Raw genomic sequence first — 25,735 nt, forward strand, 5'->3', positions numbered from 1 at the left:
AGGTAGGCCAACTAAAACTATTGTTAAAATATTTTTCTAATGCACTTTTACAAAAGCTACTTAAATTACCTAATTTATTTTGGCAACTAAAAATAACATTAAGTATTACAAATACTAAAAACGGAGCAATTCCAATAGGGTCCTCTCACCATCGGTGTTCAGGCCCTAATAAAACTGAAATAAAAAATACATTTATTTAAAAATATTTTAAAAAACACTAATAAAAAAAGACAAAAGTTTATAAAATTGCTAAAAGTTCAAATTATAACTGAAAACACAAAAATAAAAGCTAACTCAAAACTATAAAAATTTTTGAGGAATGGTTGTTTTAGAATTTAGGATTAAATAGCAAACCTTGCCAACACTATTTCATTGCTTAGTATGCTGTGGTCCTCCGCTCATCTCTGCAACACAGCAGCCTTTCAGTTTATTTCAGCCTCAACAATCTCCTGCTGTGTTCTTTGACCAGGTGCACTCTAGTGCTCCACTGGTGTAATAATAGAGATGGTCCAACATATACAGTATACACATAGGGGCAAGAGATGTTTTTTTTCTGCTTCAGAATGGGCAAAGCCTATTAATTCTACAGGAAGATAAGATAGTTTGTCTTTAATTAATACAAAACTAAAAAAAGTTTACATGATTTATTTCAGGATTTATTTGTACTATACCTAATCTGTTCTATATTATGACAGGGATTCACATGTTTTAATGAAAAATAGGCTTCACCTATTTTCTCACTAAATCCAATAAACAGTTAGATATAAAATGTCAAATATTTAGAACATCCCACATGCATTAAATGCTGTGGCTGTTCCTTCTGTATGGTGTTTCTAGCTCCTAATGAGACTTAAACTTAAATGTCTTTATTTGTGTTACAGAGTCTTCATAATGGTTGAGACAGAAAATAATATAATTAGGCCATATGGTGAACAAGTAAAATGCGGAAAAATGAAGTGACTGGTGTTGAGAAAATGAAAACCTTATAAAAGAGATATATTTAAGCACATTTACAATGTGAGGACATGGTGGGTGATAATGTAGTCATTTTTTCACAACTAATAGCAGAAACAGTGCAACACATACATCTCATAGGCTACATTTGAGTGTCCGTGCCGTAATGAATAGACAACCATCATTCCAACGACAAATTCCGGACAGTAGCCTACTCAAGTAACATGGCCAATGCTACAACATTTCTGCTATGTTGTCAAGGCAAGGATTGATTGTTCCCAGGGTCACAGAAAGAGGGCGCCTGAATTTGGGATAATTCGGGAGAAAAGAGGCGGAAAACAATCTGCGGTGTCTCCAGGCTTGTTCGACTTGAACCGGCGCTGCACAGACCGATCGGTTGATGACATCAAAGTACAGCGAGAGCGATTCAAAAGCATAAGGAGCCGTCTGCTCTCTAATCGCTCTCGCGGTACTTTGATGTCATCAACCGATCGGTTTGTGCAGCGCCGGTTCAAGTCGAACAAGCCTCCTCTCTCCACAGCATGATGGCTTCGAAAGGTCGACGGTGATGACGTCATGCCGTGCGCCGACTGTGATTGGTCAGCGTAGGTGGAAGTGCTACAAACGGTGTCATTCACAAAGTAACAAGAATACATGTACAATAGTGATAAAGAATGCACTTAACTTTGCAATAGTATTGAGATCCTTTTCCCTGGCAATTTGTTTTTTCCACACGGACTTTTTGAAGTTTACCTGAAACCTATCCGGGGGTCGTATTTTCCGTTTCTTCACTGATTTATCAGGACTCACGCTTGGGAGATTTTTTAAAGGTAAGAGTAAAACTTTCGACGGCGGATGAGTGTGTAACGGATTTAATTTACTTGTGTTTCACATGTAACACGAGATGGGGCAACGCTATTGCCTATTTTTGTGGCCTATATATTTGTGTGTCGAAAAGAGAAAGTTGTCGCCTGGTAATCCTTAAAGTTGGAGTTTATACCAAGTTGTGAAGCAGATAACAAACACACGATTCAACAGATATTAGTCACTGTGAAATACAGACAGTTAGGCACCTATTTATTTACGGATTAATAAATCAAACTCATTAACTACAAAGTTAAAGTTGAATGAATGCCTAGTATCCACCCTTTGGTATGCGAGGACATTTCTCTATTTGATTCATTGTTATACTAGGCCATACTTATTATGATAGGTTTGTTTTAAGATGAGATGACAATACACTAAAATACACCAAAAATAATTGTAAGTCTTTCCCAACTTCTATGAAACTGCCTAAGATCAAACTACAAGTATTCTATGATAATAGAATTATATTTCTTTACATTCAGAGCAAGGTTTTCAAACTGGGGTCCAGGGTCCCCCAGGGGGCTGCACGAGAGTGCTAGGGGGTGTGTGCAAAAGTTTGGATAAAAACAATTAAATATTTAGTGCTTTTGGTTCAAAATGTACTAAAAATGTTGATTAAATAACTTAATAATACAAAAAATATAAAAATAAATAAAATAATACATTTAATAGTACAGTACCATAGTGAGTAGAAAACAAATGAAGTAACAGAAACTAAATATTTTACATGTTTCTAATATATGCATTTTATAAATTGGGTCTTTATTCGTGGAAATATATAGCTGTCTTTTAAATTTTAGGATTGGGGACCCTCGAATGAGAATGAGAATATTTTTGGGTCAAGGGCATTTAAATATGTAAACTCCTGCCATAGGTGATGTGCTGCTCATTAAATCCAGGCTAAGAAACTTGTAGTCCGGTATGTTTGCTTCCATTTTGCATGACTACACTGTTAATGACCCAGAATCCATTTGAGTCCTTCATTTCTCTCTTTCATCAAACACTTAACAAGGACCATCCTACTGAGTCCTTGAGCAATGAAACAGGCTGATCTTACCTGCTCAGTAGACACATCCATGTTGTCTTCATAGGGAGGAGAGTGCCTTGAATCTAGTCTGATCTCATTTGAAAGCGGACTCATGGCCCGGAGGATGTCACTGAACTCCCATACATACAACTAAAGCAGATTCAGGTTTCTGTTTAATAGAATACTTTGCTCAAAAATTGATTTTTCTTACTCCCCACCATGTTGTTTGTGCCTATCAAGGTCCAAAATGGGCAACGAAGAAAAACTGCAGACCATATGACTCAAGTGCCATATTCCAATTCTTCTAGAGGCATATTATGTGTTTGTGATGAATACATTATTCACTGTAGCTTTCCAGATAGCAACATTTCATTGACGTCCAACTTGAAATCATCAAACGTCAGTGGTTCTCATGTTTCTGGTGAGGTGACCAAATTTTATTGATGTCAAATCTCATGTTCATAAAAATATTCTTAGGATTCTTTAATTCATGGGTTCTCTCAGGATTTCTCTTTTGGTGAGGCCACAAAGAACATTGAAAACTGGTGTTGTAAAACTCCTTTTCACTTTTTCCCTAATGAACCTATGGAGAATCAGCTTTCTGGATCTCTAAATTCATGTCGTGATTTGATATAAGCTTGATGGATGTTGTGGTCACCATGAATGGTTGTTGTATGGAAAAGGCTAAGAGCTGCGTTTATATTCTGTAAAGTCGTGTTGAAACCACAATTCTTTTCCTCCATGTTGTGACGTACATCTGAGTGAAACAGACTATTGGAAGATAAAAAATGTGGGCATGGTACTTGGTTTTGCTGATTTGCTGGAGGCAGATCTGAATGTGATTATGCAGTCAAGGAGCAGTTTTTCAGCAGAAACTTGACGTTTTGATTAAACAATAGAACTAACAAAACATTAAACATATGGATGAATCATTCACATTAATTCCAATAACAGGGATTTAGAAAATAGATAGGGTTAATTTTCATTTCTTACTGACTTTAATAATGGATCAAAACAAGAAGTAGCCTAAATAATGGCAGATTTTTCATTTTTGGGTAACACAATCCCTTTACTTCTCTTTGAGATAGTGGTGGCTGTCAGCGCTGCAGTGATTAACCACAGTACTGTTTCTGTACGAATCTGTCCTCTATGTTTATGTTCTGTCTTTTAGTCAGAGGATGTTACTGGAAACCGAGCTCTGCCAGAACCCCTGCTTCAACTTAAACGTTTTGTGTGACATGTTGTACCTTTGGTATCATTACACATGAATCATCAGTATTATGTTTATTCTGGCAATACAATTACATTGCATGTGCAAGTTTTTTTTTTTTTGAAATTCAAAACAATCAAGAACTATGGTTTACTACTTCCTTAGACCCACCTGCTTTCAAACATTTGGCTGCAATATGGCTTATAAGACTTTCAAAACCTGCAAACACTGGTGTTTTCCCATTACAAGGAAACGTAAATGCCCTGCTCTCACGGCATTGTTACTTTTATCCAATGCTCGTACTTGTTGCAATAGTCCTTTCTCAATTTGATTGAGAAACTTGAGTGTTGCAACATTCTGGTTTCCCCAGAAGCCACATTGAGATAGGTTGTATTTATCTGTCACCACCACTCTCACCTTATGGCTAGATGCACTGTAGACTGGAATAAGGAAACATCTGAATATCATGTCCAAAAGTCTTTCCAAAGATGTCCTTGAACTAGATGTGGACATAGTTTGTAGTCTTCAGTAATGGCACGTGGCAGTGTTGTTGTCAACTAAATCATTTTTGTTAATAAAACACAAAATATAAAATATTTGGTGAAAAAAGTTTGAAAATAATGTTGAAATTATTCAAGTTTCAGTTGAAGTACTAAAATTAGTAAAGCGAAAAATAATGACAAAAGCACATAACAAAATTAATACAATTGAGCTGAAAATACTATAATAGTATATAAATGATACTAAAATTACACTGGCACATGATCTCAATTAGACTGGCTATATAATGCTATGATCAGACTATTTAATTCGGTGCACTTAGAATGGGTTTGAGTCGTGGCCTTCCCGGATGATGTGCATTTGTCAACTTGTGTCATACCCCGATTTCTCACTCCTGCTTTTTCACCGAGAAACGTCTTTGCCAAGATCAGGCTCATGCAGTCACTTTCATCCTCTGATACCATTAGCAACAAATGTAAAGCACATGACTTCAGAACTGCGCAGTAAATCAAAAGACTTTACTGAAGATTAAAGTTATGCAATAGCATTACAAGATCATGTGTCATTTTAGACAATAGTTTCCTAGTTCTCATGTCAAACGTGAAAACGTTATTCATTTATTATCATTAAAAAATTTATTTGTTATTATTATGTTAGTAATTTGTAATTTAGTATGAACATGCATTTTTTTCCTAAATGGAATATTGGAAGATTTATACTGTTAAATCGAAAGGTTTCAGATTCTGTGTCTGCTATCGCCAAGCTCAAACTCTATATACTAGGATGCCATCTGCTGGTAATGTATATCTGGCAGGGATTTATATATTCAAATTTCGGCCTGTAGCCATAAAGATATTTGTTTTGGCAGCTACAGCCCTGCACTACCATTTGTCTCCAAGAGGTGGCGTTAGCGGATCACACTTGATTTTGTACTCTTGATTTTGTGGATGAAATCCATTGAGGCCATAGTTTAAAATAAATCCTGTCTTTTGACACAGTTCTCCATTGTAGAGTTTGGAGGGGTCAGACCCATGGCGAGACATAGCATATAAACACTCATTGACACTGACAGATGGTCAGAAAGATACGTCCCCTTTTAACTTGACCAAGAACAGTTGGTCAAAGTTGACTTTTCCTTGCTGTCTGACACCAACATTAAGAGTGATAAATGCAGAGTAAGTCTGAGGTTTCATATTTGTTCATTAACTTCAACTGTTAGAAACCAGTCCAATTCACCTTAATCGTTTTTTTCTTCCACTAATCAATACAAAAGCACAGGATTTGACCATAAATGGAGACCTTATAACAGATGTGTCAGAGATATCAACACAAGGTTCTGTTACTCAATAACCTGGTCTTATCTTTTTTGAGGTGCTGCTTTATTTGGTAGTGTTTGGTAGTCTTTATATAGTAGTATACAAATGTCGTCCGCAAATTTAACCGCAACAGTTTCAAATGCATAATAGATTTCCCAGTTGTTTGTGTGAGTACTAAAAAGGTGCTAGGCACGTCTTTTCTGGATGGGAGTCATAAAGAACTTAATGACGCTGGTTACATCCTCAATTGCATTTACCAGATTCTCGTTCTGGGAATCCTGTTTCCTCTGAGAATTAAACATGCCGCTACCCATTCTTATTTGGGTGTAATTTTCACTCATGCACAGGAATCTGCCAAAATGATCTTCCTGTTGGGAAGGTGGCGAGAGCATTTTTTCCTCCCGAGATTAGAGATGGGCAAGACTCAAGAAAGTGTCTCCCATGAGGCAACTGATGAATGGAAGCCATTGATCCAGCAAGGTGTTTCATGCTGTAAACTGAGAAAGTGGTCATTGCTGTGAGCAGCCTCAGGTGGTTGTGATGAGGAAACACAGCTCTGTGAGAGTCCAAGGGGAAGTTCACTGTCAGGGGGAACAAAGCAGGGATTATGAGAAGTTTGGGAAGCTTCCTCAAAGATGTGAGGTTGGCCTTGTGAAGGGAGTTTTGTGAGAGCTTCTGTGTTGGAGAAGCTCATATAGGGGTGGCCGTAGGGCCCCTAAATGTTTTGTTCCACTGTTCTTCTTTGAGGAGAATGAAGTGTGCAGGTGGCATGCAGCTATACAAGTGCCCTCTATGTTCGGAAAACCATTTCACTTACTCTTTTGGCTTTGTGAGCCCCGACTGGACTTGATGTTAGAACTGAAGCTTGATAGTTTGAAGTTTGATTACCAGGAACAAGAGTGACAAGGAAAACAAACCCGTTATTGACAAGAAGGTCTTTTTTTTTTTTTTTTTTTGCCCAGGGTTCTCATGTTTAAAGATATGTCTTAAAATCATCACTTCTAATGGTCTCAAAGTTAGATAACCAGGAACAAGAGTGACAAGGAAAACAAACCCATTATTGACAAGAATGTCTGTTTTTTTTTGCCCAGGGTTCTCATGTTTAACAGATATGTCTTAAAATCATCACTTCTAATGGTCTCAAAGTGTACGTAAGCAGTGTCTGATTCATGAATTGACGACTCTTACAAGCCTTTTTTTCAGTGAATAAAAAACAACAACAGCACAACCAGTATAGTCTGATTCCAGAGCAAATTACTCTGACGAGTCCTCATGATGAATCCTTCTGGACTTCTGGATCCATCAGAGCGATTACTGAATCAACATCTGACTGACTTCCTGAACTGAAAGTTTCTATTTTCAGTGTTTACATCAAAATGAAATTAGTTTTTTGCCAGTATCATTACTGACTGAACTTGTTGAAGATACACATTCACAGTTCTTTTTTGTAATAAATGTAGGGAAATCCTGTAGGGAAACACTGGGACACAGCAAAGACATTTTGTATGTTTTCTATGCCGTCAGGACTCTCTAGCGAGGTGTGAGGGAATCTTTCATATTGTGTGAGTTTTGGGGAACTCCTTTAACATTGTAGTTAATGTTTGTCCACTATCCCTATCAAATTGCAAAATAACTTTTATTGATAATTTGGCATAACGGATATAAACCTAATTTCTCTGTGGGTTTTCCCAAGAAGTGAAGCGAAGTTTTCTTGTTATGCCCCTTGCTGGAAATTTTTGGTACTACATTCCACACTGTTGATTTTCACTTTAGAAACACTTTCTGTTTCTTTTCTCTGAAGTCTCTTTCCATGTGTTTTCTTCTCCCCCAGTCACATGCTCCATGCATTTGTCCTTGACTAACTCTGCTTACCTGGAACCAAAGTATGTTTCGGCCACATTCTTTTTCCCTTAATCTATCATATAAGGCATAAAATGATTGTGACATATTGAGTCATGCCTGAATCCAGATCTAAGGTTACATGTGCAAATAATATCGGGGTCGAATTATTTGATAAATTCTAGAGAAACAAGGCCCAGATCCCTGACATGACCTTTTCCAAGTACTCGTTTTGCTGGTCAGGTCAGGTGCACCTTTGTGTCATAATGTTCTGATCTTCTGCCTGCTCTAAAATATTTAAACGCCACACAATTCTGATTCTGAGAGACATGACACCTCTTCAGCCAGTCACAAATATCTTATACAAATTTTGGTTTAGAAAAAAAAAGTAAAAAGTGTGCAATTTTGCAAATGCATTTCCATCAGCCAGCGTGTTGCTTCAGCATGATCACTTCTTTACTATATAGTGCTATGCTTGTGGTTAATGAGGCGAACATCACTATTTTAGTATTGCTCATACTAAACGCTTGGTCACGTTTATCAGTGTTCAGCAAATTTGAATTAGCTTAAGCAAAATTCAGTCATTTTAATTGGAATCCTTGATTGGAAAGTTTGCACGAAGGGAAAAGATTTCCCCATGCATATTGTTTATCGGGTTCAGTTGTTCATACAAAATGTTCCCCCCAAAATTGTATGGCACTTTTGGGGCTAAGGAACTAAACAAACCATGCAAGAGTCTTCCACCTCAAAAAACAAAATCAAAACCAAAACAAGCAATTGCAACTTTGTTTTGCAAGTGCAACCTTAATATTGTTAATTGCCACCTAATATCTCACAAATGTGATGTGGTTTCTCATAACTCTGACTTTATTTCTCATAATTGGTTCTTTATTTCTCACAATCGTTTCTTTATTTGTCACAATGTGACTTTTATCTCACAATTACTTTTTCATTTTTTACACCGAAATGGGCTTCTGGGACGAACCCCTAACCCCAAGTAATAAAACTTAAATATATCAAAACATGTTGTTGAGGAGAGATGTGGACATGAAAAAAAGATATATATTTTGACTTCCCATAAAAATCCCATAGATTTGCATTAAAGGAGTTTGGTCATTTAGGGATCAGAATATCATAGAGACTGGCGGTCCACCTTTTCAAATTGGGCCTGTAAACATCCACCCAGAGTACCCTTGCAACACCTCAGCGTTGTAGCAGTGGCACCACTGCGATTTTCTGAAAATGTAACCACTTAGTTTTAGTAAACAATTGGATTTATGAGATCCTGTCACGCAGTTTTTTTCCCCCTATATTAAAATTGGCCCATTGCCCAAACCTGACAATCTCCGTAGGCTTTATTCCATTAGTGAAAACCTTTGATGCTGTGAAGCCATGTGAACAATATATCATAAGGGTGTCATCATGTGCTTATAAGTTCATGGAAATGATCTTTGATCCCATGATGACACATCAATTCATGTGACATGCAGAAACTCTGGAGGCGTTCGTGTTTGAAATTCTTTCCTTTTTTGTAAAGGCAGGCTGGCTCAACAGGGTTACATTTTAACCATAGCATGCATTGTCTTTTATCAGAATATTATTTTCCATTCTAAGTATTATCACTTTGCTGTACAAAAGTGAATGTTAGTGTGCTCATTGGCATAGGTTCATGTGTATTTAAAAAAGAATGGATTATGCAAATATGCAAAACATATACCTTGCACGTCAGATTTTTTCGGTCCAAATTAATTTCTCATTTCAAGCCTTGTTTCGTGCGCTCCGATCTTGTTCTTTGCATTGATGTTCCTCTTCATTCCCCATGTTCTCTTCATTTCGTCTTTATGGAAATATTTGACATTTCACACACAACCCTCTCCTGTAAGCTACACCGTCCAGACGTCTGTAGAGTCACAAAAGAGCACTGTTGTGACTGGGGCGTTACTCATTAATTGTGCTTGATGGGATTGGGACAAACTCTTAACCTCAAGTATTACATTTTGGCTAGTAACCTGCAAATTACTTCAAATTATTTACCTTTCTAAACCTAGTGATTATAAAATGTGCAAAAATCCCATATGCTTACATTGAAGGAGAGACGAGAGCAGGAGATTAAAATGATATCTAATTCAACACTCTCAGGAAAAAAAGGTACAAAAGCTGTCACTATGGCTGTACCTTTTTTCAAAAGGAACACCTTTGTACCTAAAGAGTGCAGATTGATCCCTCAAAGGTACATATTGGTACCAAAAGTGTACATATTAGTACCTAAATGGTACATATTAGAACCTTTTTGAAGGGTACTACTGTCCCAGTGACCGCTTTTGTACCTTTTTTTTCTGAGAGTGAACAGTAATTTAAACCTTTTAGTAATTTTGTTTTTTTAATCTTCTTTAGTGGAAGTAGAACATTTTGTGTGCATTCATTTGCGGTTTAATCCGATTTCATCATTTGAGTGGCTAATCTTACATCTTTAGAGTGTGTACCATGTTTTTCCTGAATGATCCATTGAAATCCGCACGAGCCGTTTCAAACGAATTACTGTTGAACCGGTTCCTTTTCAAGGTTATTCAAGGTTATTAATTATGAGGTTTGTATCGTAATCGTTCAGTCACCTAAAATTAACATCAGAGTTTGTTGTAATAAAAGTGTGTCCATTTAAATATATTTCACCAAATATATTATTGTCTGCATCGTGAAGCCCAATTGTAATATTGAATCAATTCTAAGGGAAACTTGTATGGAGTAAACTGTCACTTTGTAGAACCTGTTGGAGCCATAATGAACACAAAGTTTCTCTCTTTTTTTCAATCAAGCATGAATATTCTTACAAAACAAGTGACATTTACACTGCCCGACCAAAAAAAAGAAAGAAAAAAAAAGTCACTGTATGGATTTAAATAGGCAAATGCTTAAGAGCCTATGATATGACTGTATCATTATTGTAGTGATTATTATGTTTTTAGCATGTTATATGTTTGGCAACATTTCTTGTTTTTCATTTCTTAAACAACCATGTATGAAGACACATCATGGCCATATTCCAGGAAGACAATGTCAAGATTCATCTGGTTCAAATTGTGAAAGAATGGTTGGGAGGGAGCATGAAGAATCATTTTCACACATGAATCGGCACCTCTGAGTCCAGACCTTAAATTAATTGAAAGTCCTTGAGATGTGCTGGAGGAGACTTTACAGAGTGCTTGACTCTTGATGGGAATTCCATCACAACATGTATTTCCATCAAGTGGTGCATCACTTTTTTCATGCTGTTGAACAAGCATCTGTAATTCGTTCACTCAATTCATTTGGCTCCTATATGTTTCATTTTAGGAACCATTGACTACTCATTTTTTTCTAGTCTGGAGCCCTGGACTGGAGTGTTTAGGGATCAGGAAGACATGGGGGTCAGGCAATCAACTACTTTTGCTAAAACACCCTGGAAACCACCCAGAAACTCCCTTGCAACTGCATAACAACTCAAAACCACCTTATAAAGCAACTGCAAAGCAACACTCTGAACTATACCTAAAATATAAGTCTAGTTGCAACTTGTATCAATACATGAATTCATTTTAACCAATTGTCATTTAGAATTTTTTTTATTACAGGAAATTCTGTCATAATTTGCTTACCTTCATGACGTTCCAAACCTGTATTACTTTTATTCTTCTGCTGAACTCAAAAGAAAATATTGTAAAGAACATTACGGTGTAAACAAAATTGCACACACACACACACACACACGCACACACGCACAAAATACCTTATTCAAAATATATTTTTTGTTTTCCACAGAAGAAAGTCGCAGGTTTGGAACAATCTAATGGTTAGTCAAATTATTATTTTTTTAGGTGATCGACCCCTTTCAGATTATTTTATTAAAGATCACTTGTTTTCCATAATCTCACAGCAAGTTTTTCTTTCTCTCGTTCTACATTTCTGCTTGTTTTCTTGTCTCAATTTTCCTATAGTGGAGCCCCTCGGCACAAAGCCTCCCTGTAAAAACCCAAACCAGTCACTGCTGTGTGACATTACAGTGTTTTCCCTGTTATTGAGCCATCCAGCATATTAACGGGAGGAGCCAAGCGCAGACCTTTGGCCTCGGATAGCGGTATATAATCTGATGTACCCATACACAGTGGAGCTGCCAGTGACCGGGGCTTCATAAAGACTGCTTTGTTTTAGGGCTGTAGTCTAAACGCAGAGCTCTGTTGGGGTGAGTTTGTTGTTCGAAGTTGAATAGTTGTGCATTTCTCAGCTGCTGAGATGAATGGGGGCATTTAGAGGGGGGTGGCAGGCGGAGAACACAATGGACGGGAGTTTTATTGCACCTCTGTTGCACCAGCATATTTGGCATCATGCCCATAGATATACACGCACAACCTCTCGTTCACAGCTGCATCTCTCTCTCTCTCTCTGTCTCGCTCTCTTTCTCATGTAATTCCCTCTTAAACCACAAAAAAGAACAGAAATATGATTCTTTCGCTTTCCAACTGTTCCCTCCCCTCAGAATTTTCCTGGGTTGCTTGACTTTGGGAACTACCTCTGCACCAGTTCATCCCCTCATGACAAAGCTATTTGTTTTCCTATGGGCGAAACCTTTACACACAGCTCCTGGTTATCAGGCCCACACACATGCTGACGTAGATGAGACATTATCTCCAATAGCTGGTGTTTGTTTAGGCCCCAGGTGTTGACTGATACTGGCCCATTATGTAGCCCTGGCCCTGCGTTGTTCAGTGTGGAATGGCTCTTTTTTTAGGATTTATTCACATATTCCCATCTGCTGGGAGTCACTGCACAGTGGCTATTTTTGACTTATTAATACTGCATGATGCTTGGCCAAGTGCATGACACCACATTTGGGCTTTACGCTGCTGGTTGCAAATCAGATTATAGTTGTTATTAATATTTTTATTAAGTAAAGACATTAAATTGATGAAAAGTGACAGTGAAATCATTTATAATGTTGCAAAATATTTCTATTTGAACTTTTATATTCATGAAAGAATGGCTAAAAAGTATCACAACACACATAAATTTTTTTTTCCACTAATAAACAAACATTGTTAAGTTGTTTTGATTGATACTGTGAAGCAGCTTTGATACAATCTGTATTGTGAAAAGCGCTATATAAATATATTTGACTTGACTTGACTTGACATACACACACACACACACTTTTACTGTATTTTTGATCAAGTAAATTCAGCATAAAAAATATTAAAACGTCTTACCGATCCAAACATTTAAGCAGTAGTGTATTTAGACCAAGACAGATTTTTGATAAGCTATTTATCAGTTATTGGCCATAACATGAAAATAAATGAGCTTATTGTTATTGGTCAGAATTTTACTCAGTAAATCTATATCTTAAATGAAGAGAGGATTACAATTAGGTATAACATCAATGTTTAGGCAAATGATCTTTCTAACTACACAAAACGGTCTCGTTCTGGACAAATTCTGAATTCTGCTGCACTGAATGTTTATTAGATATGTGCACACTTTTATTCCTCAGTAGAGTTCTGAGTAATTTCTGTCTGTAGTGTACTTTTGATAGATGTTGTTATATGAAAAATTGTCCAGGCTGATGCATTCTGTAGAAATAACTGTTTTGACTTCTGTTTGTCAGCTCTCAAAACCACTTCACATTTGACTGTGCATACAGATCTCTGTTTCTATAGAACTGGACCCTGGGGGTTAACAGACAGCCTTCTGTAGAAGTGACCTCTGACCTACCCAAGAACATTTCCATAAAGTTTTTCGAAGACCCCGGAGAAAGAGAGATGGTTGTAAGATATTAGGCTGGTTATCTTTACATCTCTCAGCCTGTCAATCATTCATCATGAAATAACCATTTCACAGTGTAAAACCCCGATGCAACAGATGTTCTCCAGATGCAGATTTGTTATGTAAACTCGTTACTCACTCTGCTCAGCTGGTCTTTTTTTTTTTTCAAAGGAAACATAGCATGTGTATTTGGAAATAATAGCAGTTAATAGCTGTCGTATTGTGACGTACGTCTGAGAAAAGGAATATCGAAAAATAAAAAATCAGGTTGGGGACTTTGCATTTGTTGTTGATTGGACGGAGGCAGATCTGAACGTGAGTTTGCAGTCAATTGTAAGAAAGGGGCGGGGTTTATGCGTATGAAATGATTGGAGAAGATTGGCATACGTAAATAGAGAGAAGTGTTCACAGAAAGAACAGATTTAGATGTCTTGAAGCTGCCATGCAATTAAAATTGAGATTTTTTTTTTAAAAATGCAAAAATTGACTAAATTATCTAAGGGCCTCTTGTTTGAGAAGCGTTAAACGTATGCAAATAATTCAGCCATTCAAAAAGCCATTTAAACTTTGTTTAGTAGATAATTTCAGCCCTGCTTTTTTTCCTCTAAATGTAAAATTAACTTCATTCAATGCATTCAAATAAATAACTGATATCGATGACGTGTTTGTAATATTTGTATATTTAATTGCAGTTGGACTTTTTTTCTTGAATCAGTTTGCACACTAAATAATATTTTTGTCTTTCATACAATTTTTTTTTTTTTTTTGCATATTGAATCAGCATGTTTAATGCGTAAAACCTGAGCTTACCTAAAATTATTTTGCTAATAAAATTATATTCAAGTCTAAATGTGCTGAATAGTCACGATAGTACATGCTGAGTGATAATGAGCTGCATTTCTACAGTGCGTTGATCAGGGCGTGCTGGTGTCATCGTGAGATCATGTGACTAAGCGAGCAGTTAGCAGGAACAGCTGATAACATCTGCTGAATAAACTGTGTAGCGGCAGCTGTTGATGACCTCAGGGCTAATAGGTCACCCCTCAGACAGGGACTTGTTTTGTGCTCTCTCCAAACGTGTACCACCCATACACACATCCATACACCCCCCGTATATGCAGAACATTAAGGCATCAGCACATTTTTCTGTGACTCAGACAAAGAGACGCACACTTATCTGTGCTGCAGATTGTGTCTTGCAGTGTACTTTGTATCTTCAGTTACTATATATTTAGCCTAAATGTTCCAGTATTTTATTTAGACCCATATTAAATGATTTCGGAATGGTCCTCTCTGACTTCATGGGTAATATCAATGGGAAATGACCTTGTAGACAATGCCATATATAGACAATAATTGGAAAGCTATGATTTCTCATGATAGTTGTATCAGTTTCTTTGGCATAACTTAAGTTTAATAGCTTAAACTGTTCAGTTGTAGTGGAGACACAGTCTCCTGCAGTTTGTCTGTCGACCGGGGTCTGGATATTTGTGATTATGTAAGCTTTCCCGATAGAGAGCACTGTAACACTGTTCCGGTTTTGTAAATGTGTGACATAATGCCACTGCCAAACTTCCTCAAGCCAGGTAAAGTAGGACATGTCCCATATGAAATAAAAATAAAAAGCTTTGTTTTTGTGTACTAGAAACCTAAAACTCCATCAGACTATATCTGTAACATTTCCTCTTCCTTTACCCAGAAGTCAGTGAAAATAAACCTTTTGTATTTTCTTAGTACTTATGAGTGACAATAGATGCTGTTGTGCTTCACTCGTGGAAGTATTCCAGTCTTTAGGGAATGCAGGAAACTGGAAACTGAATTTATGTAAGACATTACAGGAACTTTTCAATTATTTATGTAATTATGCTGGTTAAATTCACCTGACCTTATTACAGATGCATTTCTTTCTTCTTGCATTTAAAATTGGCTGAGAACAGAATGCAGAGATATATTTTTTTATAAACTGAAATAATCTTAGTGTCAAACATGAAAAATAAAAAAAATAGATGAGGAAATCTCAACTTGTTGACCATCATAACTTTGAATGAAGAAGCTATTCTTTCATTTGATCCTGTTTGTCCTGTTAAAAGATTCTAGTCTTTCAGGTTAGACTTGAATAAGAGGCATAAAAAGTATTTAAAAATGAAAGCAAGGAATGACAGAAATGCATATATAACAGAACTGACATTATAATGAATTCAATTGTGGTTGCTGTTAGCCACTAAAAGCTCAGGGAATCCTTTGTTTTCCACAGTAAGCACTTGAAAACCATTATTAGTTTGCTTCCTGAGAAGGTTTTGACATTTTATCGAGTGTCTGTCAGTAGCTATTGCGTATTGAGTTGTTTGGGTAAGGGCATGTGCCGAATACGGACTCCAATAACGTCCCTGTTAACTGATGACCCTACAGTCAGATGTTTTTATATTAGGAAGACTGTTTTGACAAGTTTGGAGGACGGATTTGTTAATGCGATGTTGTCATGACTTTCTGCATCTGTTCTGTTCTCTGACACTGGTATATAACAACATATAAGTGTTTTATGACATCCATTCTGTAACTGCATGTTTTGTGTGTTTTGTTGCAGTTATATGGTTTCAAAAATGTCCTCTAAAATGGCGGGCTCAAACAACCTGACACATGCTAGGAGGATGGTCCAGCAGCTGAAAGTCGAGGCCAGTATTGAGAGGATAAAGGTATGTTTTGTTGTGAATTAACCCTCTGATGCTGGTGTCCATTACTGTGAACAGTTTTATTTACCACCATGGATGATCACCTTTGACCCGTTCCCAAGATGAACATCCTCTTTTTGTGTGATTTGAGCTTTTTTTTACAACAAAATAAATACAACATGGCTGACGAAAGTGGTTGAAACGCCAAATAACAAATACATATTTTATTCCAGGTTATCTGCACATTTTAATAGAATCGAAAATAAGGACCATTTTTATTCAGGCATCATTAATTCATTTGTTGGTTTCCCCAAAGAACCTTTCAGTCAAAAGTTCTTAAAATAGACACTTTTTTCTTCATGTAAACTACAGAATATTTGAATGATCTGAAGAACCTTTTTCCACTATAAAAAAATCTTTTGTGCCAGTGTTAAGTTTAAAATGTTAAGTTCTTCATAGAACCATTAATGCCAATAAAGAACCTTTATTTTTAAGAGTGTGGTTTACTGTCCAAAACTGCAGATACATCTGCCTACTCTATTGAACACCATGTATTTAAAGATATTTTAATTCATATTATGCATTATTTAAAAAAAAAGTTTGCTGCCAAGTCGATTAATCACGAATAATCACATCTTACATAAAAGTTTGTTTGCATAATATATATTACTAAATTTATAAATATATATTATATAAGAGTATGTCTGTGTGTGTATGTATACTGTATATACACACATACAGTATATGTACATATACACAGACATGCACACACCAATAAATTTAATTATATATATATATATATATACATACACACATATTATGTAAACAAATTTTTATGTTAAATGCGATTAATCGCTACTCATCGATTAGACAGCACTCTTTTTTGGGGTAAAATAGTGATGTACAATACAGTAAGGATTTATGTGCATGACTGTGTTGCTGTAATAGAGATAGGAAATCATTTTTGAAAAAGGTTATGGTAATGATACCCTTCTAACTCAAAAATGCATCATGGTTTTCAGGGCTGATAACGATAACAATAACATTAAAAATGAACATATATTGGCCAATAACGATATGGTGGCCAATATATCGTGCATCCCTTATTGATAATAATCAGAAATGTTGCTTGAGTATCAAATCAGCATATCAGAATGATTTCTGAAGGATCATGTGACACTGAAGACTGGAGTAATGATGCTGAAAATTCAGCTTTGAAGACAGGAATAAATTACATTACAACAGTTATTTTAAATGGTAATAATATTTTATATTATATCTGTTTTAACTGTATTTTTGATCAAATAAATGCAGCCTCGGTGAACATAAGACTTCTTTCAGAAGCATTAAAAAAAACCTTGCAAGCCCAAACTTTTGAATGGTAAATACTTGTAAGTAAAAATAAACCGTAAGATATAGTTTCTTTGTGATTTAATGATTAATGCACTTTATGGTTAAATGAATATAAAAAAACATGCAAGATTTTCACATTCTGACTTGTCTCATCCAGGTATCCAAGGCCTCTGCTGATCTCATGCGTTACTGTGGAGAAAACGCCAAATACGACCCCCTGCTCATGGGCATCCCTGCCTCAGAAAACCCCTTCAAGGACAGAAAGCCCTGCACTATATTGTAGTGTACGCTCGTCTTATTTAATTACTTCTACTCAACTTTGCCTTGAATCCAGCTCTTGTTCCTTAGTATAACTCTGTGCCATGTCTTAACTATATTTAGCTCTTACAGTATTTATTACTGTAAATAAACTCCAATCAGTACTAATTAGTTGCCATTTTGGTTGCCTGTTTGGTAGTTTGGGCCAAACTGAAGTAATTCCAGGAAATAACACCGTTTTAAAACATCTTAACTGCTTGAATTACGTGATTAATTTCCTCTTTCCACCGAATGGTGCCTTTAGTTACACTTTTTAAAGATATCATCATCACATTATTATATACAAGAGCTTGCAGATACACTAACTGATGAAATCCCTCTTAATGTCTTATAAGTGGATGTGGGTTAAATATTCCTCTAGTAGCTTCTATGAATAATGTCATAGCAAAGGGACTGACTGAAATAATTGGAATTTAATGATCCATTTTTCGTACTGGATAATGTGTCGGATGTGGCTTCTGCAATCACCAATGGTCAAGTGCATGCTGGGTAAATAAACAATATAGTAAGCAATATCACATCACACAAATACTGATTTGCTCAATGAAAAGGCAGTACCACTATGTGCAAAGAGAAAAATTAGAGAAAAGTTATTATAGTGGTTTATGAGAAAAGAGAGCCGATTCCTTTACCCTGCACTTTCTAACATGTGCCTTAGATTTTTCAAAGCATTCCTTACTTATTGATGTATACGACTGAAAAGATGAGACTTTTTATCTGTTGACCCTGAGTAACTTTTCTCTTCTGATGTTGCTTTAGATTTAAAGTGCATTTTCCTTCTGTTTTGAACGGTTCTTTCCTCTGTCAAGCCACAATTTTAAAACGAAGACCACTACTGTTTGATCTTGTCTATGAATTGAATGGATTTTTCCAAACAGGGTAGCCATGAAACGTTACTTTAACATTCACACCTTGAATTGGCTGAGCAACCATGTATCGATGCGGCATCAGATACATCAGAAGTTACGCAGTATTTGAGATTTGAGACCAAATCCCTGTGACCTCAGTATGTCTGTGAAGAAAATGGTTCAAACATTTTTTTTTTCTAATTTCTGGATTTTTGCAAGGCTTCGTAACATGTGCTATCTGTACTGTAACTTGAAATAAAGATTTTATTAAAATTGTGAAATGGTGAAACAAAATGCATCACATACATGTGTTCTTGCAGAGTCTTAATGTTTAAACCGTTTTTACTATATTAAATGATGCACTAATTATTAGTGTATCATTTGAAAATGTGGTTATTTTTCAAAGAATGAGGGGCCATTTAGACGACACCGTTTTCAACTAAAAACGGAAAAGTTTTTATGCATTTTGGCTGTTCATTTACACATTCATTCTTTTTAAAGTGCAAGCTTTTGAAAACGATACCGTTATTGTCTTTGTGTGAAGTACAAAAATGCAAATTTGTGATGAATAATACAGCGATTTTAATAGTTTTCAAAGCTCCGTGTGAAAGGGGATCATTTTGACTACGTTGTCATCTGTGCTCTAAAAACACAAAGGAAGAACTTTTCCGTTTTTAGTACATCGTTGTTGTGTAAACGTACCCTGAAAGTGAATGGTAACTCCAGCCACTTTTTATAGTATGGAAAAGAGCAGCTCGGACATTCTGCTAAATATCTGTATTTGTGTTTCAAAGAAAGAAAGTCAGTCATATGGGTGAATTATCCCTTTATTGTACACAAAAGAAACAAAACACTACTTCCCCCCCCCCCCAAAGTTGTTGTTTTCCATTTTCATATATTTTAAAATGTAATTTATTTCTGTGATTTCAAAACTGAACTTTAAGCATCATTACTCTAATTTTCAGCGTCACATGGTCCTAATTTGGCGATCAAAAAAAATTGTGCTGCTTGATGTTTTTTGTGAAAACCTTGGTTAATTTTTTGCCCCCAATATTCTTTGATGAATAGAATGTCAAAAGAACCGCATTTATTTTCGGTAGAAATCTTTTGTGAAATTATACATATACACTTTTAATGCACCTTTGCTGATTGAAAGTTTTAATTACTTAAAAAAGTTCAGACTTTTGAACGGCTGTTAAAATAACAAAATATAATTTTTTAAGTAAATACTATATTCTGGGTGATGTTTAAAACTCATCAGAGATGTGACAGAAATGATTGTTAGTAAAGGATAGTTAATGTGTGTGCTGTGTGTTATTCTGAGCTCAAGGAGTGGCGGTGCAGTGATGTAAGTTGTGTCACAACAGCTCTTATATCACCTGGTCCTTGTACCTGCGGTCTAAAAATAATCCTTTTAGTGACGTCAAAAAACTGAAACTGCCTAACACATAAAGGCGCAGTCATTATTTAAGTTGAGAGACTAGCTGACTTTTGACCAGGATTGCTGGGTTCATCTATTTGCAGAGACATGTTTAGCATGCAAGTTGTCTTTGAGAAATGCTATTTTGTCCTTGAGCAAATCCGTTTTTTTCTGATGTCACATGACAGGGGTTTACCTGCCTTGCATCGGCCTAACATCAGTCAAACCTTGCATCATAACCTTTGTGTAGGAAGTGGAGGGTTACACAACTGATTTACTGGTATGTGGTGTCTGGAAACCTGACCCAATATGTGCCAGTCATGTGATCACAACCACACCTTCTAAACACTTCGATGCGCCTCTAGAGACACTTCCGTTCTCCAGATGGGCTTGTGTAATGTCTTGCGTACTTGCTACGCAGTGACTTACTTTTGGCCTACAGAGTAGTATCAGTTTGTCACGCATAGCACAATTAAGGGCGAACTGATTTATGACAGCAAGTTTGACCTTGACATGAGCAAGCGATACAGTAAGCTGAACCTGAGCAATTCATTTCAGCTGAAAAGGGAATCTGATGAATAGACGCAGTGGTCACGCAAACTAAAGCAGGACAAAAGAAAGGCTTGGATGGCTTTTGTCGGACTGTAAAAGGGAGTCACGAAGGCCACCGAGTCCAGCGTGACCCCGCTGATCCTCACTGGTCAATTCTACTAGTCCAGAAACCTCCAACAGAGTAACCCACATGACTACCACGTTGTGTTCAAAAATACTTTTATTACAACACAAAATTCATTTTCACGTTTGAATATAATAGTATAAAAAGTTTTTACATAAATACTTCTTTAGATTAATAGAATAGAAATACTTTAAAGACCACAAAAGAACAATTAACTTATGTACAAAAAAAAAAACAGGATACTGTGAATGCATTGTTTTCATGCAGTTGTTTAGAAGCAAGTTCCTTTTTAAAATGATTTATTTTCAAACATTAATAAACAAGTACTGATGGTAAACTATTCAAAACCGATGGAAAAGATACAAATAGGCCAGCCTCTTTGAAAAAAATAGTGCTTCATGTGTTGCTGTGAGAAATAGTTCCTCCTGTAATTAACTGAAGTGCTTTATGACAACCCACCAATAAACTATCTCACAAGATACTCAGGTGCTCACTTCCATTCACAATTAGCTTCCTGTGACGTCCTTAAAAAGTCCCACAAACAAAGCCAAAAAGCGCTGAATCATCTCAGAATGCAAAAAGGTGCTCCTCCTCCAGTTTATACTAAAGATCAGTCCCTAGTGCCGCCGGTCTGGGCAATCAGTCCTTTTTGCGACCACCTTTTTTATCTTTTATCTTTTTTGCTGGATATTTTTATCCATGTTTTCCCCTCTTGGTTTTAGCTGTCCTCATCGTTCTGGAAGGTTGATAATGGGCACCCATTGATCCATACAGCGACTCTCTCTGCAGAAGTGGTTGACTTTTCCCAGAGCTGGGTTTTTCCATGTGGATGCATGTGGAACCTGTGAACATCAGAAGAAGAGATGGGATTACAATCTATATGTATCAGCTAGAACATGTCCTGCTGTGTAACTTCTAAGCGTTGTCATTTCCAGGTCTTTGATAGCACTGGCTATGGATAGAGCACATTTTATTTAAAAAATTTTTTTTTGTGGAACATATATAAAACATTATTCCCACCACAGCCATCCTGGTCTCCGCATTTTAGTAATGGGTATTAATGAGTCTAAACCCTTGACCTCCCAAAAAAATTCTTGAGTAGGAGTCGAAAGTGAAGTCTAGTTGGGAGTATGCAAATTTTCTTTAATGCTTTCTATAAAGTCTTTTGAAGGGATAGAAGAATGATGAATGCAGGTGTTCATTTGATTTCAAAATAAAATGCAAATAGAAACCTGGAACATTAAGTAAAGAAACTCCTATTTGCATATGAATGAGTACAGAGCAGGATGTTCCTGTGGACGTCATGCAGTGGCAGGTACACCTGGACATGTCATGACAAGTAAAAAAATAAAAGTCCCGACAAGTTACTAAGAAGAGTAGCTCGCGTGCTGTTTACTGGCCTATTTTGGCTTTTGGTTACTATTTAGATTTCTTAGAACATATGCAATGATTTGTTGACACTTACAGTGACCAGAATGCAGTGCAAATCCATCTGCTCGCTCCCGTGCATGCCCGCGCCCCCGAGGATGTGCGCGAGGCGGCGCGTGTTGTTCACGCGCAGGATGTTGATATCGTTCTCGCAGCAGAAAGCCTGAATGAGAGTGAAGTGAATCTGAAGCGCCACATCTTTCACATCATCGTCGTCGTCAGTGGCCAGGATGCACAACACCACGTTATCAGGATCCCTGAACAGAAGAGTTCAGATTTAATAACTACTGCACATGTTGCAATGACTTTGAAAAGCAGTAACATTGAAAAAGCTTCTAAGCTTACACATTCAGTGACTTTGCAGCCTCGTACACCCCAACTGTAATAGATCCCTGCGGTAATGCGGAGCGCAGGACCTCCTCTAGAGCTTTAATCACAGAATCCATCCTGTAAAAAACAAAATTTGGATAAATTATTAATAAGACTTTAGTAAATTCGAGACGATTGAACATTTGTGCCTGGCAACAGCTCGTGCACCGTTAACACTAAGACTGCGGCGGTTGAGAACTAATAATTCGAGTAAATGGTAGTTTGATCGAGTAATATACAAGCAGATAAAATATGAGCAAAAATAATTTAGCAAAATTTTAAAGATCTACAAAATTCGGCACATCAGAAGAAAAAAGTCTCGTGAGAGTCGAGTCTCGTGAACCGAGCTCGTGCCGCTGACTGACAGTTCACCCGGTACATGTGTTTGAGATAACTCTTTATTTAATATGTTACAAATCATCATGTTCATTACATAGTTGATGTTTATTTATATGTACATTATAATTCAATTACTGGTAAAATAACAATAATAATGTTATATATCTGTATTGCCTAATAAATGCATATTGTCAATTTTACCTTTCAATAGAGTAATCTCCATTAAGTTCCTCAAAAGTCATGTTGCACGTAAAATCCAGCACGGACTTGAATAACTTTCCTTTTATAATCCACACGAGTTCTCGTAGGTCTTCTGTCTCTGACTGTCACCGGTTAAATCTGACGCTGTGTGGCATTGCATTCGATTTAATTTCCATGAGAGCTGCAATGAGTGAGAGCAGTATAATCCTTATTGGACATTTGCAAATCAAAGATCAGCAAAATCAATTTTGATTGGCTGTTGCGTCTGTACTAACAAAAGTCGACCACTCTCATTCGTCCGTCTAAGATATCAAGGCGTGGCCAGTCACATTGGGTGACGTTGTTTTTAACCTTGTTGGAAAACTTTGCAGTGACATGTCAGGGCAAAGACAAGCAAGGAAATTACCCAACGATATCCAACCACAATAAATAATAATAAATAAATAAATAAATAATACAATAAATAACACAAGTTTCAAAATAAATAATGCAATTTTACATAAATTCATTAACACTTTCTCTTCTTCATGCATCTTATAAAAATTGCATTTGAAACACAGTTAAAAGTAATGCACAAGCATTAGTCTAGTCATTTTAAGCCAAAATGGGGGTCAACCTAAAACAAATTGCAACAGAAGCAAACTCAACTGATTTTGTATCCTCAATAGGCTATGTCATGAGTAGGGGGAAAAAAAGCCCAGAAGAATCTCATTTGGGGAAAGTTTAGAAAAAGACCCAAGTATAGCCTATTCATTCTTTTTCTCATGTTAATAGGGTAAACATTTTAACCTTTAGATTTCACCATGAAAATTACAGAGTTGATTAGGCTACTTAGTCCTACATCAAGACAAACAAAAAATGTATTACACGTTTTTTAAAAATTGTTTAACATGGACAAACGGTGCCTAATCTAATTACTTATGTGCTAATTTGCATAAATACCCAAACAGATCTAAACATTGGGTATAGCCAGGTAAAAATGTCTTGTTGAATCTTGTTGACATATAACAGTAAAATACTTAATGTTAAGGTCTGAATGGAACCCATTTAGGCTACCCATGAACATTAATACATAGAGGCAGGAAGAAGTACTTTAGAAACCAGCCTTTATTAATTATTATTGCAGAGATTATAGACCACTCGGTGAGTTTCACGTCTTTGTAAACTAAAGTTTAATGCGTTTTATGAATGATATTGTTCCAGTGCCCCTACCATTGTGGAGGTTGCGGGGTAGGCTACGTGCTAACACAGAAACCTAAAATTCTCGGGACAGCAGCATTTGTCCAAATTTCATTCTTAACCGGTCTATTTCATCAGAAACGATCTTAAAACAGGGCTTTAAGTGTAAAATACCGAACTTGTCCTTTAAACCCGGACTTCATCCGCCATGGCCTAGCAAGCTGGGACAGTGACAGTGAGGTCCTCGGGCCGTATGTTTTACAACAGAGTTTCCCTCTCCTAGGCAGAAGGCCTGCCAAGGCTGAAGAGATCTGCCTTCCCTGCTATTTCTAATAACGTGACGTCAAATAGCTAGTAGGTGGCCGATGACTCCGTCGTGGGAGTTAATTCGCCCAGTGATGCAATGTGGACATCACCCACTCATGCCGTTTAGCCCGCCAGCTGAAGCGGTGTACCGGGGTGTGGCACTAGGAGCCAGAAGTGAGAGATTCAGGAGATGGATGAGGACCAGTACTTCCGTCCACTCAAAAATTGAGTGCAGCTACCAGAAAAAACAAAGGTAGGCTACTACCTCTACCAAGAGCACACTACACCCCATATGCAAATTAGCAGATACGTAATTAGATTATGCACCGTTTGTCCATGTTAACAAACAATTAAAAAAAACTTGTAATACATTTTTTTTGTCTTGATGTAAGTAATCAACTCAGTAATTTTCATGATGATATCAAAATTTATACCTATTCACGTGAGAAAAAGAATGAATAGGCGTATGAATAGGCTATATTTGGGGTGTTTTTCGAAACTTTCCCCTAATGGGATTCTTCTGGGCTTTATCCCCCTCACTCAGGACATATTGAGGATACAAAATCAGTTGAGTTTGCTTCTCTTGCAATTTGTTCAACCGTTTTTCATAAAATGACTGGACTATTATAACCACGCAAGACACTAAAATTATGTTATTGGGTCTTCAGTGTGAGCATTTCCAAACTTTTCAATACAGTTACAAACAGTTATGATTATGTGAGCAAACGCCATGCAATCCTTTCTTTTTCTACCGGTGTGATCTCTAACCCGATAGTGACACCTTGAGGACAAATCAATACATTGCTCCAATTTTTTCTCTACTTAAAAAAGTATCAATAGTATTTAAAGAGTAAGTGGTCAATAATTGTATCCCTTGAAACTCATCTTTGATCACCAAAATGACATTTAAACGATTTATTTTTTATTCATGCCTGAAAATAGCTTGAATGTAACTCTACAGTCTACAACACACCCTTGCTTCATTTAGGATTCATGAATTTGCAGATGAGCCCCGCCTTCACGCACTCACACCAGCTCAGACATTCACTCAGTCAGCTTTACGGTAAACTCTCCACAATGGCAAGTGGAAATACTGGTTTAATTCAGCAATGTATGTTTGAA

At 36.7% G+C, this 25,735-nt stretch overlaps 2 protein-coding genes across 3 annotated transcripts; one reads left to right on the forward strand and one right to left on the reverse strand.

Annotated features, from left to right (window-relative positions):
* The first annotated feature begins 1,552 nt into the window (after nt 1–1,552).
* Nucleotides 1,553–18,989, forward strand: gng12a (guanine nucleotide binding protein (G protein), gamma 12a). 2 transcript variants are annotated; one of them, XM_077221052.1, is made up of 3 exons: nt 1,553–1,784; nt 16,092–16,200; nt 17,687–18,989. In XM_077221052.1, the coding sequence occupies exons 2-3, from the start codon at nt 16,096–16,098 to the stop codon at nt 17,810–17,812; spliced, it is 231 nt and encodes a 76-aa protein (XP_077077167.1). In that variant the 5' UTR covers nt 1,553–1,784; nt 16,092–16,095; the 3' UTR covers nt 17,813–18,989. The 2 variants fall into 2 exon arrangements, with proteins under 2 accessions (XP_077077167.1, XP_077077096.1); XM_077220981.1 differs by lacking the exon at nt 1,553–1,784 and having other exon boundaries at nt 16,086–16,200.
* Nucleotides 18,990–20,869: 1,880 nt separating this feature from the next.
* gadd45aa (growth arrest and DNA-damage-inducible, alpha, a) lies at nt 20,870–23,313 on the reverse strand. Its single transcript, XM_077220869.1, has 4 exons — nt 23,129–23,313; nt 22,565–22,666; nt 22,257–22,476; nt 20,870–21,633 (listed from the first exon to the last, which is right to left on the reverse strand). The coding sequence occupies exons 1-4, from the start codon at nt 23,167–23,169 to the stop codon at nt 21,520–21,522; spliced, it is 477 nt and encodes a 158-aa protein (XP_077076984.1). The 5' UTR covers nt 23,170–23,313; the 3' UTR covers nt 20,870–21,519.
* Nucleotides 23,314–25,735: the final 2,422 nt, after the last annotated feature.

The sequence above is a fragment of the Siphateles boraxobius genome, unplaced genomic scaffold, assembly GCF_051911475.1.
Source record: "Siphateles boraxobius isolate OS27281-9 unplaced genomic scaffold, OSU_SipBor_1 1, whole genome shotgun sequence".
NCBI lineage: Eukaryota > Metazoa > Chordata > Actinopteri > Cypriniformes > Leuciscidae > Siphateles > Siphateles boraxobius.

Coding starts and splice junctions, on each gene's coding strand:
- gng12a (XM_077221052.1), top strand. CDS start 16,096: ATGGTTTCAAAAATGTCCTCTAAAATGGCGGGCTCAAACAACCTGACA. Junction 16,201..17,686: donor CCAGTATTGAGAGGATAAAG/GTATGTTTTGTT, acceptor TGTCTCATCCAG/GTATCCAAGGCCTCTGCTGA.
- gadd45aa (XM_077220869.1), bottom strand. CDS start 23,169: ATGACTTTTGAGGAACTTAATGGAGATTACTCTATTGAAAG. Junction 22,667..23,128: donor GGAGATTACTCTATTGAAAG/GTAAAATTGACA, acceptor TGTTTTTTACAG/GATGGATTCTGTGATTAAAG. Junction 22,477..22,564: donor GCTGCAAAGTCACTGAATGT/GTAAGCTTAGAA, acceptor TCTTCTGTTCAG/GGATCCTGATAACGTGGTGT.